Below are 14,398 nucleotides of genomic sequence, written 5' to 3'. Positions count from 1 at the left end.
CCCATTTTAAGACCATGTAAGTAAACGCAGCAGTGTGCCTGGCACCGGTGAGTATGACAGTGACAGGACGTGCCAAGTCAGATTATTACTGCTTCTACAAGGCAGTAGAAGTACAAGGCAAGGGACCCCTGCCTGATCCTTCTTTGTATATTCCCAGTGCTTAGGCACTCAGAACACTTGGTTTATACTTGATGCATGGAATTAATGAGGCAGTGGGGTGAGGGTAGGAGAAGGTGGGAGCCCTCCCTGTCAGCAGCTTGCTATACTGGAGAGTGCACTGGATTGGGAGAAACCCAGTCTTTGATCCCAATTTTTGCCCCCACTTGGTTGACACTCAGATCGCTTCCAGCCCTTTGACTCCAACTCCGTGGTTTATGAGGCTCTGAGTTTCCCATCTCTGGGCCAGTTTCTCCAACTATTCTACGAGGAGGCTGGGACAGATAAGCACTAAGGTTTATATTCTGGTTACTGTCGCTGTGAAACAAATTACCCAAACTTCGTGGTATAGATCCAACAAGTGCTGTATTTTGCTCATGATTTTATGGGTCAGAAGTTAGGAAGGGCTGTTAGACAGTCCTTGCTTAGAGTTCTTCACGCAGCTGCAGGCAGATGTCAGCCGGGGCTGCAGACATCTGAAGCTCAGCTGGGCTGAATGTTCACCGTGGTGTGTGCGTGTGGCTGGCAGTTAATGCTGGCTGTTGGCTGAGAGCTTGGCTGAAGCTGTCAACGGTACACCTGCAAACACACGGCCTCTCTGGCACAGGCTAGTCTCAGGGTAGTTGTACTTCTTAGATGATGTCTGGGTTTCCCCAGAACTCCCAACGGAAGTGGCATGACCAATTCTAATCTAGCCTCAGAAGTCACATAGCATTATTTCTGCCATACTCTGTTGGTCAGAGGAAGATTTTGCTCACCCAGATTCCAGGGGAGGAGCATGGACTCCATTCCCTTGAAGTGTTAAAGAATTTGGGGCCTTTTTTTAAAAAGCCGCCATATCCCTATGGTCTGTAGAATCCTTCTCCTTTAGCCCAAGGCCCTGTGGCTGGAGCTGGCTGAAGCTGTGTAGCTGTTTATGGCTGTTTGTCGGGGGGGAACATGATGGTGTGAGGGATTGGGGAGACACCCACACTTCTGATACTCCCTTTCCTTAAAACAGTGACTTCTCTCCCCTCCTTCCTTGGCTTCTTTGAGTTTTAGGCTTTCAAAATAGCTCTGGGAGAATGACTCACTGCAAGGGTGATGGGGCCCCCAGAATGAAGCAGGCCCCATGGACTTACTCCAGTTGCAAGGAGGAAGGAAGCTAATATTTAAATGAGCACCTATTATATTCCAGTTTGGAAAGAATTCTATACTGGATTCCAGTAGGTTTTCCAGAAGGAGTTCATTTTTTCCTCCCAACATCTCTGCAAGGAAGCGTTTTTATTGTCATTCTCCCTATAGAAAGTGGAGGTTCAGAGGGTTCAGGGACCTGCCCCAGGTCATAGGGTTGGTGATAGAGTCATGATTCAAACCTACTTCATGCTACCTGCCCTGGGCAAGCATAAGTCAGAAGAAGTTGTCTCCCATGCCCCCCTCACGCTCTCCTCTTCCTCCCTGTCTGCTCGCTATACCCAGGGCCCAAGCTCAGCCATTCACTTCCCCATCAGAACTTAGCTGTTTGTGCCCCACTCAGGCACCAGTGACTAAAGGTCTCTGGCACCCTGGAATAGGCCTGTTTCGTGGGCAGCCACAAATTCTTTGGCCCCCTTCCCATCAACAAGCGGGATCTGTATGTCCTCCCATTAACTCTGGGAAGATGCTGTGACCCACAGAATATGGCATAAGTGTCACTATGCCATTTTCCAGGCCCAGGCCTTAAGAAATTGACAGCTTCCATCTCCTATCTCTTGAATTGATCTCTCCGGGCACCTTGAGCCATCACATACAAGTCTGGCCACCCAGAGATGAACTGTGCTGTGGAATCCAGTTGTAGATGCTCCTCTGGGGACAGTCTGAACCCAGGCTGCCAGCTGTTCAAACTGAGGTGCCAGCCATTTGAATGAATGTGAGCGAGGCTGCCTTGGACCCTCCAGATCAGCTCATCTGCCGGTTGAATACCACTGAGTGACCTCAGTTGCCACTAGAAGAGCCACTCAGACAAGCCATACCTGAATTCCTCACCCCCAAAATCATGAGATATAATAGAACGGTTGTTTCAAGCCACTAAGCTTTGGAGTAACTCGACACACAGCAACATGCATTATCTCATTCAATCCATTCGTTATACCTATCTTACAGACTAGGAAATTTAAGCTCAGAGGGGTTAAATAACTTGCCCTAGGTCTTTCAGGAAGCAGGAAGCCTAGCTAGCATTGGAACTTGAACTTGGGAAGTCTGACTCCATAACTCCCTCAAACCCAAGCATTTGTGATACCATTTTTTAGTGGATCTATGTGTCCCTCCTGGCAGAAGCGTTGGCATTTCAACCCAAAACATTAACTTTAAACAAATAATTGAACTAATTTTCAAGGAGTGATATTTTTAGCACCAAGACATTCCCCTGTTTGAGAGATATATGGGGAGATTTGAAAATGGGGGGTGGGGGAGGAGGGGTTCCCTTCCCCAAACTCAGGACAGTGAGCGCTGCTGATTGATTTATCCTTGTGTATCCATAGCTGGCACAGAGCTTCTTCATGGTGGATACTTAATAAATGTTTGTTCAAGAATAAATTAGCCCACAAAAGAATAAGTGATGGAGTTGGAGAGACAGGTAAGTGGACCAAGACCTGGAGAGAAAGGTTTTCCTGCCATCTGGTGGCTATTCCTGGAACAACACTTTGTTCTCTGTGGCAGGAGAAGGAAATGGAACGTTCCTTGGGGGACTTTGGCTGTGTCAGGTATCAGGTTGCATCATTCTAGACTGGAGTAGAGTGCCGTGTGGTGGGGCCTCCCCCGGGATCCAGACTTCCTGTCTCTTCCAGTGTCTGTGCTCCTTGAGGGTAAGCAAAGAAGTAGTGCTTCCCCTACCCCCAGCTCATTCTGTTCTCCAGAGCTAAGCATTCAGTAGGTGCTCAATAAATACTTGAGACTGAAATTTGTGAAAATAGGCAATGAACAATCTCGTATTTCACCTTTACCTTCTACTGAAGCTTGCAAAAAAGACAGCTACCTTGAAGAGAGGGACCATTCTCTCAGAACTTAAGTGGCCTGCTCCTGGCAAACCCTCAAATCCCCGGCCATCCCCCACCTCAATCCCTCAATCTCAGGCCTCTGGACACTGGCATCTTCCCACCCTCAGCCCCTCCCACCTCCCCCCTTGCAGAACTGACAGGCCTAGATGGCTGTCTTCCTGGCAGTAAGGCAGGGTCGGAATTTTCCCTACGAGGTCCCGTACACAGACACAAAACACCATCCTCACATCAGATGAAGCCTCATTTACCTCACCTGGAAAAACTTGGACAACAGCATATCTCCCTCAGAGGGCTGTTGCTGTGATCACATGAGCTTAGATGTGTGAAGTACTTGGAATCTGTAAGGCTTGCTACCAGTGTATGCGGTTACCTATCCTGGACAATTCCTAGGAAAATAAACACATGCCCCTCTTCATCCTCCTCAGACTCCTCAGCCAGACAACCAGACAGCCAGGCAGCCCCCAAAGTCCCACAGTGGACCTCACCAACCCATCCCATCCAGGCTTTCAACCCAAAGCTGCCCTCGGAATCCGTGGCCTCTCCCATCCCCTCTCCCTGATCCCAGAGCAGGTCAGAAAGGCAAGAGGGGTTTGGTAAGAACAGACACTTTATTGTACACCGTGGGGGGTGTAGAGAGGAAGGAGGGGCTCCAGGGGTGACAAAGCCTCATCCCCTCCCCTGGGCTGAGTGGTCTCGACCCAGGGCTCTGAGCAGCATGGGGCACGTGGACTAGAACTTTTCTGAACTTGCGCCAGAACCGAAAGTGACACCTGGCATGTGTGCTTAGGATGAGAAGGGACGCTGGGCCCTTCTCCCCCATCCCCAGTCATTAGGATCCAGTGAAGGGGCAGCAGGCCCCCAGTTTGGGGGCCTGATGGGCGCGCAGGGAGTCGGGTGCGTCCCAACATGTACTCCGGTGGGCGGGGGGAGGTGCAGCTGTGAAGAAGGCAGAGGCCAGCCCCCTCCCCATACTAGTGCAGGCCTGCTTGGGCCTGGGACCACACAGCTTCTGACCCCTAGCCTCACGGCCTGTAGGCTGAGTCAGGAGGGCCTCTCCTAGCACTAGTCCCCACAGACTTATTGCTCGAGGGCAAAAGCCATCCTGGCTGGCATCAACCTCTGTGCCCACCCGTCCACCCATCTGGGCCTCAGGCTTCACGTTGCCTCAGTGGAGAGGGCTCCCTGAGCAAGAAGCTGGTGACTGGGGCTGGAGGGCGGGCAGAGGCAGGACCAGGCACCAGGGACTCTTTCAGGTACACCCCTGCCCTGCCCTGCTCTGCCCTGGAGTCTGCTCTGTCCCCTGTGGGCACTGCATGGACAGCACCAAAGTTAGTGGGGTGGAGACCCTGTGCTGGAACGTAGGGCCTGCCCCTCTCTGGCCACCTCCTGCTCCTCCAGGGAATCTGGCGCTGGATCTCTCTCCGTCAGATGTCCTACCTGCTCTTGACCCCATCGGCCCCATCCACTCCCAGCCCCCCTGAGGAGTGAGCTGAGGCACTGAGGGGCGGCTGTTCCCTCTGAACACTGTCAGGGACGTCTCAAGGATAAACGCAGGACAGAGGCACTGTGAGCTGATGCCCTCTTGGGGTCTCACCATCCTAAGAAACCCAGCACTTTCCCTGGAGCTGAAGACACTGTGTCTCCAGTGGGCACAGCAAGAAAATAAAATAAATGTGGGGACTTCTCCCACTCCCCTAAGATGCCTCATCCCCTGTTTCTGGCAAGCCCAGTGGGGTGAAGGCAATGAGTCACCAGTGAGAGGCATATGCCTTTCCCAGGACAGGGGTTTCCCAAGGAACCCTGCCCTGATGCCTCGCCTGACGGAGCTGAGAGGAGGAGGAGGTGGCAGGAGGGCAGCGTGGCCTTCAGGAACGTGGTAAACACGGGGATCACAGGTCAGCACCCTATGCACACCCACACCCACATATGTGCGTGCACACACGCACACGCACACGCACCAAGCTCGGGGCCCTACGTCTAATGGCAGAGACGCAGCAGGACAGGGCCCGGCCTACGGCAGCCGGCTACAAGCACTACCCAGCCCACGAGGACCAAGCTGACGGCCCCAGCTCAGCCGCCCTGTCACAGGCTCTGTCACAGGCTGGCGTGATGGGGCCTGGTCCACCACACGCTATGAAATTAAAAATATATCAAATATACAATGAAAATAGATCTTTACAGCACTGAGGATGAAAATAGTCCACCAGCCACAGTATAATATTGGGTTTGTCATTTAACAGCATTTACACCCACATGTACAGATTGAATATACAATAGAAATGGAATATATAGAAGTGTATATATAGTAGTGTCTCTCCTGGGGCCTTGCTTTTCCTGTTGCTATTTCTGCTTGGGATTAGGCACAGGGCCAGGTAGGAGGTGTTGTCAGGTGAGGGGGCCTAAGGCGTGATGTTGTGTCCCCAAAGCTCATGTCTTTGTGGAGATGTGGGTCCCCCCTCCCCTCACACGCTCAGGAAGGATGGGTGGGGCTGAGAGGGCTGGAAATGGGAACACGTGTGGGAGGAGGATGAGGAAGGGAGATGGCGAGTGGACCCCAAGGGGGGGGGCGGGGAAAACCAAGGGACTAAGGGGTGGAGGAGGGACCCCTGGGCCTACTGTGTCCCTCCCAGTGCTGAGAGCAGCCAGAGGCACAAGAGTGACTCAGGACCCTTTGTGAAGGAGCCAGACCTGCTCCTGCCCTGCCCACTGCAGCTCTCAAAGATGGAGGTTTGCTGTCCCAGCCAGTCTTCCTTCCTCCCCCCACTCCTTCCTTCCATCCACCCATCCTTGCATCCTCTCATCAGTCCATTCATCTCTCTGCAGACTTCTGACCTCTAATCAGGTTCCAATCCTCTTAGCCTGCGCTCCGAGGGCAGCCCTCTTCCCAGGGAGGTGAAGGTAAGCGTGGGTGGGGTGCCGCAGGGCTGGGCCCCAGGACAGAGGCCTGGCCCTCCCCCTGGGCAGCTTCCAGTGGCCACAGCACGGCCTGTGCCCCCCACACCCCGCCACGGGCCAGGAAGCTTGGGAAAGGTTTCCGAGGTTTCCACACACGACGTGCACACCGGGTGGCTGTTCTTGTACGAGGAGAGGGGCGGCGGCCCAAAGGGGCAGTGAAATCATCTCCTTCCCCAGGTGTGAGCCCCTGAACTCTAGGGACTGCCATTCCAGGGAAGAAGCTGCCACTAGCGAGAGGGGAGGGGGTGTGCTTCACAGCTGTGCTCCAAACCACCTGACTTGTGCTGTGAGCCATCAGGTGTGCTCTGGAGACCTCTCCTCTCTCGAGGACAGAGGCAGAGGCCACGACTCTGGGCTCTCGGATGTGGGTGTGGGGAGAGAGCAGGCTTAGCCCTAATGGAGGTGGGAAGGGCTCTGGGGCCAGTCACTGCCCTACCAGGCAGGATGCGGGAGCACCCCCACCCCCACCCCAGGCAGGGCCAAGAACACTGGAGGGTCCACCTTGAGCCCGGGGCCAAGGAGCCCCCTCATCCCACCACCCGCACTGCCAAGGCTCATGCTCTAAACCAGAGGGCACCGTCTGCCTCACCAAACAGAACTTGGGGATTTCTGCAGGCTCCATCCCAAAGTCTGAGCCCTGAGTCCTGGCACCTCTGCCCCATCCCCAACCTTAAATTGGGCACCTCTGGAAAGGGACACCCCACCCAACCCATCCCCGTGCCACCACCACTACCTGGCAGCACAGACCTAAGGGACTCCGAGACCTAAGAACTGCAGGAGAGAGGGAGTGTGGAGTGACCCCTGGAGTGGCCACTTGGAGTCTCCCCTGTGCTGGGAATCGGGACGTCTGGGTGGTTCCAGTTACTCAGCTGTAGTTTGGTAAGAGGATCTCTGAAGGTTAGCTGGGTTGGGGGCCTAGATTGGGGGACAGAGCTTCTCCCAGCCCCCACTCAGATCTAGGAAGCAGAAGTCGGCTGGGACTGGGGTGGAGGATGAGGCAGGGCAGACCCCCTCCCCTTGGGCAGAGGGCCTGGCCTGGAAGGAAAAGCCAGGCTGGGACACGTGGGCTGGCTGGGTGTGGGAGGCGAGGCGGGCAGGGCGGGGCGGTGGTCACAGCTCCGACTCAGGGGTGCTGGCCAGGAGGTAGCCACTCCCATAGCGTCCGTTGGGGTTGCCACTGGTCTCCAGGGGCGATGTGCTGCCGGGACCCAGGTAGGAGCGGTGAGTGGGCATGGGGGAGGGCGCCTCGCTGGGCACCTTGCTGAGGATGAAGCGGGTCTTGTCATTCTCCTCCAGGTTGGAGATGTCCTTCATCATGCGGCCCTTCTTGTAGGACACGGAGAGGGTGTTGGAGCCGTCGGAGAGCAGGTGGAAGTGTCGCAGAACGAACACCACAGGGATGGGCAGGACAGCCACGACGATGAGCGTGATCAGGAGAGCCATGGCCCAGTTAGGGAAATACAGGTAGCGCTCGGCAGCCTAGGGGTGGACACGGGTGAGGGCTGTTGCCCGCCCTGCCGCAGCCTCACCCTCTCAGGCTCCAGGACAACTTCCCCGCCGCACCCATCCTGGCCAGGCTCTGGCAGAGATGGCGCTCATCAGGGGCTGCTCCTTGGGTTAGCTGGTCCCCTTGGCTAAGGGCCTGAGCCTCCCTGGGTCTCAGTTTCTGCACTTGTAAAAAGTTGGGGTGGTTCCACTCCATGGACTCCACAGGGAGAGAAAACATGGGTTAGAAAGACTGGACAAGTGCGCTCACCTTTCTGACCCTTGGTCTCCCCATTTGTGTGACAGCGATAACATCACCTCTCTCTTTGGGTGGTTGTAAAGGTTACGGATCAGCTGTGCAAAGCCCCTGGCAGGGTCTGGCACCGAGTAGTTGCCCTATAAGGGGTTATCTCTACCACCTGTGGCATTAAAGGCCTGGGAAGATGCCAATGTCCCTGGGGTTTCAGGCCCCCGCCTCTCACCTCCTCCTTGATCCAGGCGCTGTAGCCCGGGGGCGTGACCCCCAGCTGGATGACGCTGGCCGTGGTGAGCACAGCCATGCACAGTGGAGACACGAACTTCCACATGTAGAAATAGAAGCGGTAGGGCTGGAAGCCCAACATCTCCGTCAGCTCCTGCATGAACCTGCCAAGCACAGCGTAGGGTCCAGAAGTTGGCACCCCCACTATGCTGGCACGTGCCCCCCCCAGCCACCTCCTCCAGGAAGCCTTCACTGACCAGTCCCTCCCTCCCAGGCTCTTACACTCTTCACATTCAATACATTATTCTGTGGCCCCGCTGGCCTCTGAAAAGGCTCTGTTGTCCTCCCCTAACTTCCTCTGACTGTGTCACGTCACACCTCACCCAGGGATATGATACAGCCCACAGGACACGCCCTGGGCAGGTGGACAGGCTCCAGAGGGCTTTGCTGGGCACCCAGTCCACCTGGTGCTGGCCTGGCTCTAGACTCCCCCTGCTGGAAGAGAGGTAGAAGTGCACATTCCTAGTGTCCAAAGGCAGAAGGCCGTCCTGACTCAGGGATGCCTAACCACTGGGCATGTGGGTGACATTCTGGGAGGTTGGCAGGCTGTGTACATGAATGGCATTTAAAAAAATCATCTTTGGGCTTCCCTGGTGGCGCAGTGGTTGAGAGTCCGCCTGCCGATGCAGGAGACACGGGTTCGTGCCCTGGTCCGGGAAGATCCCACATGCCGCGGAGCAACTGAGCCCGTGAGCCATGGCCGCTGAGCCTGTGCGTCCGGAGCCTGTGCTCCACAACGGGAGAGGCCACAACAGTGAGAGGCCCGCATACCGCAAAAAAAAAAAAAAAAAAAAATCATCTTTACCTCAGCTACACCTAGCTGAAATCTTGCATTTCTTTCTGTTATAAGTGCAAGCAACGACAGTAGTATTCACAGTACCCAAGACACTGTAAGCAATTGATTAAATCACAGATATTTCCCTATCACATTACAATTGAGATACCGACAAACATCATTTAAGCTCATCACTGCGCTGAAATTACCATTGTTATCAGAGCCACAGCTAGATCTTGTAACTTAATGCAGTAAAAATAAAGTACACGTATATTACTGTATCACAGATTTTAAACATCATTTTGCTAATTTTCAATATAACTAGTTTCCTATATAATCTTATATAGTTTATCTTGTGCATTAAAAAATAACAGTCTGAGAAGGGGTACGGGGCTTCACCAGACTGCAGAAGAGTGAGAGCCTTTCCAGCAGCGTGTTTTAACCCCGGCTCACAGGTTGCTCTGTCTTATCAGCCCATTCCCTCCTGCACTCTCCTAGGAAGTAGATGGCTGTAGCAGGGCCTGTGAGAGTCTGATTCTGAGACCAGGTCTAGACATCGGGGTGGGTCAGGCTGAGTGGGTTAGAGGAGCCCCGGGTGTTGCTGAGTCAGTGAAAGGTCTTCCTGGGGACACAGATTTGTCCTGAAATGAGGAATGAGGCCAGGGGCTGACAGTGTGTATAGGTTTCCCTGAGGCTCAGGCTACGAGACCCAATCCTTTCATATTGCTGAATTCTCTTACCCCACCCAACCCCAAACTTAGGGCCCAAACCACACCTTGTTTCACACTCCTTCGTAGCTCACTCTAGAATTATGAGTCAGGCTGCTGAAGTCAATGGGTTCTTTGAGGGCAAGGCCCTCTTGGGTACCCACCAAGCGCTTAATGAGCTTGACAGAATTCTGAAGAGTTGGTACCCAGGAAAGGTGCTATGGTAATTTAAGCCCATTCAGGAGGATGCCAGCACCTGAATCCAGAAGACCTGTGTCCTCAGCCTGGCTCTCTCTCTCTCTCACCAGCCCAGTGGCCTTGGACAGTCGTGTCCTCTCTCTGAGACTCAGTTTCCCTAAGTGATCTGTAAGGGCACTTTCTGGCTGACATTCTGACTCTGTGATCTCCTGCCCCACTCATGAGCAGCCCTGGGAACACAGCACTCTCCAGGGAGTCATGATGGGACAGACCCCTCCTACTGTCCCCAGCTCTCCCCCACGTCCCCCTTACTTCTTGGTTCCATAGATCCAGGCCACAGCGACGTTCTCAAGGATGACAATGACGGTGAGTGGCAGGGTGGCCGAGTAGTCATCAAACATGGTGACAAAGTAGTTTCCTGAGCGCTGGACGAACAACAGCCCCACGAAGAAGGCGAAGACACAGCAGCCCACTACAGAGAGCCGGGAGGCCGGTATGGGGGCAAAGGTACAGGGTGGGTGGTGCCCCAGGGGTCTTAGGGGCACCCAGGTCCCTCCCATCTCACCCCTCCTCGCAGCAGGCCTGCAGCGCCCCCCTCTGGTAGGCCCAGCCCTGCATGGAGGTGGGGAGGGGGTCCAGGTGCTGAGGTTCTGAGCTCCTACTCTACTAGGCAGGGGGCACCCTGGGGCTGGGAGTGACAGGGCTGGGAGTGACAGGGATGGAACAGGGTGCAGGGCCTGCACAGAGGAGGCCACCCCTGCTAAGACACCTCAGCAGGCCCTTGGGGAGAAGGGCAAACGAACCAAGAAAGAGGCCTATCTCCCAGCCCAGGTTTGGCACAGATTCCCAACAGCCTTCTCCCTTGCGGCTCTTAAGTGCTCTTCTCTGGGTGGTGCAGCCAGGCTCCAGCTGTGTGCTGGGTTGGGTGGGGGGTGGGGGGGTGGAGCTTTCTAAGTATGGAGTCATGAATAACCCAGTGGGAACCCAATCTTTCTACAGTCAGAGCCACAGCCTGTTCACTGTTCCCCTGGACAGCCCATAAGCCCAGTGGGGGCTGCCGGGAGGAGGTACCTGTGAACATCTCCTTGGGCACCTTGAAGGTGTCGATGATGGGTGTGGTGATGCCCGCCATGGTGCCAATCATACTGCCCAGGCCCAGGTTGATGAGCATCAAGAAGAACATGACGGACCAGAACGGGGAGGCCGGGAAGTGCGTCATGGCCTCGGTGAAGGCGATGAAGGCCAGGCCTGTGCCCTGCACAGACTGAGGGTGGGTGCGGGGTGCGGGGCTGAGCGAGGGTCCACGCCCACCTGGGAGCCCCCTGCTTCCTTATCTCTGCCCTCAGAGCTTTAGGAATATAGCTGTTCCCTCCTTCACAGAGATCCCCGCCCCCCCGAAATCCTCTTGCTTTCAGCCAGTGGGTCTCAGATTTGAGTGGGCATCAGAATACCCCCCAGGGAGTAAAACATTAATTCAGGACTTCACCTGTGGGGCCTGGAATCTACGAGTTGTCCAAGGACCCCAGGTGATTCAGATGAAGATGCTCACTTTTAGAGACACATCCAGCTCAAGACTCTCCTCCTCTAAGCAATGCAGCTGCCCCCAGCTCTGAACGTCAGACTTTACCCGAAGTGGTCTCAGCCTCAGCTGCCCCATGGACTCACGTTGGAGCCTTTAAAAAACACTGATGCCTGGGTCTCTCCCCAAGGACAATGATTTGTTTGGCCTGGGGGTAAAGCTGGGTATCAGGGTTTTATAAAGCCCCCAGGTGACTCTGATGGGCAGCCAAGGTAGAGAACCACTGCTTTAATGCCCAGGTCCCTGCTCACAGGGAACTGACCACACACTGTCAGCTGACATCACTTCTGTGCTATCTTGTAGTGTCTGCGGACTGTGAGGGAACACCTCCCCACACTGTGAGAGTGTAGTTCTTGTCATTTAGATGTTATCAAGATTGTATTATGTAAAAAAAACTGCTACGGGGACTTCCCTGGTGGTCCAGCAGTTAAGACTCTGTGCTCCCAATGCAGGGGGCCCGGGTTCCATCCCTGGTCAGGGAACTAGATCCCGCATGCCGCAACTAAAGATCCCGCACGTGGCAACGAAGATCCCACACGTGGCAACGAAGATCCCACACATGGCAACGAAGATCCCGCATGCCACAACTAAGACCCTGCACAGCCAAATAAATAAGTAAGTATTTTTTAAAAAAGACTGCTACCATCCTACTTCTATTCAGAGGACCAGGCCACGCCTGTGAGAATGGGGCAGGGTCTCAAGGAAGGGCGCCGTTCTTTATGCTGCCAGTTACCTGGGGAAGAAACCAGGGCAGGGGTGCCCAGACATGGCCCTTTCACTCTTGATCACACGGGAAGAGCTCACAGGTGACACAGTCCCTCAGCATCAGGCTGGTGCCAGTAGAATGCAGCTGACTTTTTCACGAGCGCAGGGAAAGCGTCAGCTTCCCTGGCTCCACGGAGAAGGGGAGGGTTCGTCGAGGCTGACTGAGGGGAGCGGGTTCAGTCCCATGTGAGCCCTGGCACCAGCTGGATCCCAGGGCCCCGTGAGTATGTCTCTCTCCTGTTACCCCTCCTAACAGAACAGTCACTTTGAAAGTTTCCAGCTGTGCAAACGGGGATAGAAGCAAGGTGTCCAAACTTGGGCCTGCATGTTAATGAGGGGCAGCATTGCCCTGCCCTCCCCAGGGGCTAAGGGTCATTAGCCCTTAGTGGGAGTGGGGCAGCTCGGGGAGGGGCAGAAGCATCAAGCTTTGAACCCTGGCTCCCCTACTTCTTAGCTGTAAGACCTCAAGCAGGCTCCCAGCTTACAGGCTGCTCGCCTGTAAAACAGGAGACAACATTAATACTCGGCTCACGGCTCTGTCACGAGGGCCCAGGGTATAGACAGCGAAGGGCAGACGCTAATGTAAACACTTATTTTTTGCATGCTGTGTCCAAGGCACTGTTCCAAACGCATTACACATGGCAGAGACGGGTGCGCAGGAAACCCATTCAAGACACGTGAAAGCCGTCCCCGTTCCCGGTGATTTCTGGGACTTGTGTGCCTGCCTCGTCTTCTCAGAGAGACTCAGCCTACCTCAGGCGCAGGGGTTTTGGCCGACACCCTCCCTCTGTCCTTCTCTGGGCACATAGTAGGTCCTCACTTACCAAGTAAAAAAAAAAGAGTCCCTGGAGGCTTTCTGCACCCAAGCTCCAGCCACCCATGGCCTGTCTCCGGGTCTTGCACTCCCACACCTGCCTTTCTGCCCATCCTGGAAGGACAGCCTGCCCCATACCTTGTCCAGCTCATCCTCCAGAAGGCAGGGATCAAGGCCCAGGGCTGAGAAATGGTCCTCCTTCACGGTCTTGATGACCTTGTACATCTCCGCGTAGTCCTTAGTGGTCAGGTGAGAGAAGTTGACGTGAGGAGGGATGAGGGCCCGGCTCAGGACGTCGGTGTTGAGGTACCCCAGGATCTTCTCAGCATTCCTGCAGCACAAAGGGAAGGGTAAATTCAAAAGGTTTAAAACAAAAAAAGTCGAAAAAAAAAAGGTAAAAAAAAAAAAGTTCAGGTGAAAAGGCAGGACTGGGCACCATCCTGGGTGCACCTCCTAGACACTCAGGCAGGATGCCATGGGCATCAACGGAGACATCTCTGAAGCTGTCCCTGTGGTCCAGGGCTGGGGACAGACAGCTCCTCTGATCTCCATCACCCAGCGCGGGTGGAGGGGGACTCTCCCAGGGGAAGGTGGACAGCGAGAAAAAAGGACAGGAGGAGATAGGGGCCACCTACTCGACCACACACTTCTCGTTCATGATGTTGGCCTTGAAGCCCAGCACAGCGAACACCACGAGGGTGGCCAGCACCGAGGTGAAGAAGTTGATGAAGGACACCAGGGCGGCGTCGAAGTGGCAGTTGTTGTCCTGTTTGTTGTAGCTGGAGAAGGCGATGACACCCCCAAAGCCCAGCCCCAGGGCAAAGAAGACCTGTGTGGCTGCCTCCCGCCACACCTGAGGGTCCAGCATCTTGTCCAGCTGTGGTGGGGGAGGGGCGACCATGGCAGGGCAAGAAAAGAGACACAGAGATCATGGCTTAGGGAATTCCCTGGCGGTCCAGTGGTCAGGACTCGGCGTTTTCACTGCCGTGGCCCAGGCACAAACCCTGGCCGGGTAACTAAGGATCCTACAAGCAGGCGGTACAGCCAAAAAAAAAAAAAAAAGATAACGGCTTTAATTCTCGTGCAGTGGAATTCCCACCACACCCCCCTTCCTCAGCCTCACGGAGTCCAGAGGCAGCATGGCACAGTGGTAAAGAGCTACGTGTGGCCTAGGCAATTCCCCTAACCCCACCCTGAGCCTCAGGTCTCCTATGTGTAAAACACAGATAGCAAGAGTATCAGGAATCTAAAAAATACAACAAACTAGTGAATATAACAAAAAAGAAACAGACTCACAGGTATATGGAGAACAAACTAGAGGTAATCAGTGGGGAGAGGGAAGGGGGAGGGGCAAATAGGGGGAGGGGATTACGAGGTACAAACTATTGTTTATCAAATAAGTGACAGGG

At 54.6% G+C, this 14,398-nt stretch overlaps 1 protein-coding gene across 6 annotated transcripts in view; it reads right to left on the bottom strand.

Moving 5' to 3' along the window:
• Positions 1-3,759: 3,759 nt before the first annotated feature.
• The window catches only part of SLC6A17 (solute carrier family 6 member 17), a 50,744-nt gene continuing 40,105 nt past the window's right edge, over positions 3,760-14,398 (bottom strand). For all 6 annotated transcript variants that reach the window (XM_067041628.1, XM_059057550.2, XM_067041630.1 and 3 more), the window contains 6 exons: positions 13,625-13,866; positions 13,128-13,320; positions 10,903-11,095; positions 10,144-10,303; positions 8,093-8,255; positions 3,760-7,604 (listed from right to left, as the gene is read on the bottom strand). In XM_067041628.1, the coding sequence (XP_066897729.1) occupies positions 7,236-7,604; positions 8,093-8,255; positions 10,144-10,303; positions 10,903-11,095; positions 13,128-13,320; positions 13,625-13,866 (1,320 nt within the window). In that variant the 3' untranslated portion in view covers positions 3,760-7,235. The remainder of the gene's footprint in view (positions 7,605-8,092; positions 8,256-10,143; positions 10,304-10,902; positions 11,096-13,127; positions 13,321-13,624; positions 13,867-14,398) is intronic.

Source organism: Kogia breviceps, chromosome 1, assembly GCF_026419965.1.
Source record: "Kogia breviceps isolate mKogBre1 chromosome 1, mKogBre1 haplotype 1, whole genome shotgun sequence".
In the NCBI taxonomy this organism is placed as follows: Eukaryota; Metazoa; Chordata; class Mammalia; order Artiodactyla; family Physeteridae; genus Kogia; species Kogia breviceps.
Note: the sequence above shows the minus strand (reverse complement) of the source record. Positions and strands in the feature narration are given on the sequence as shown.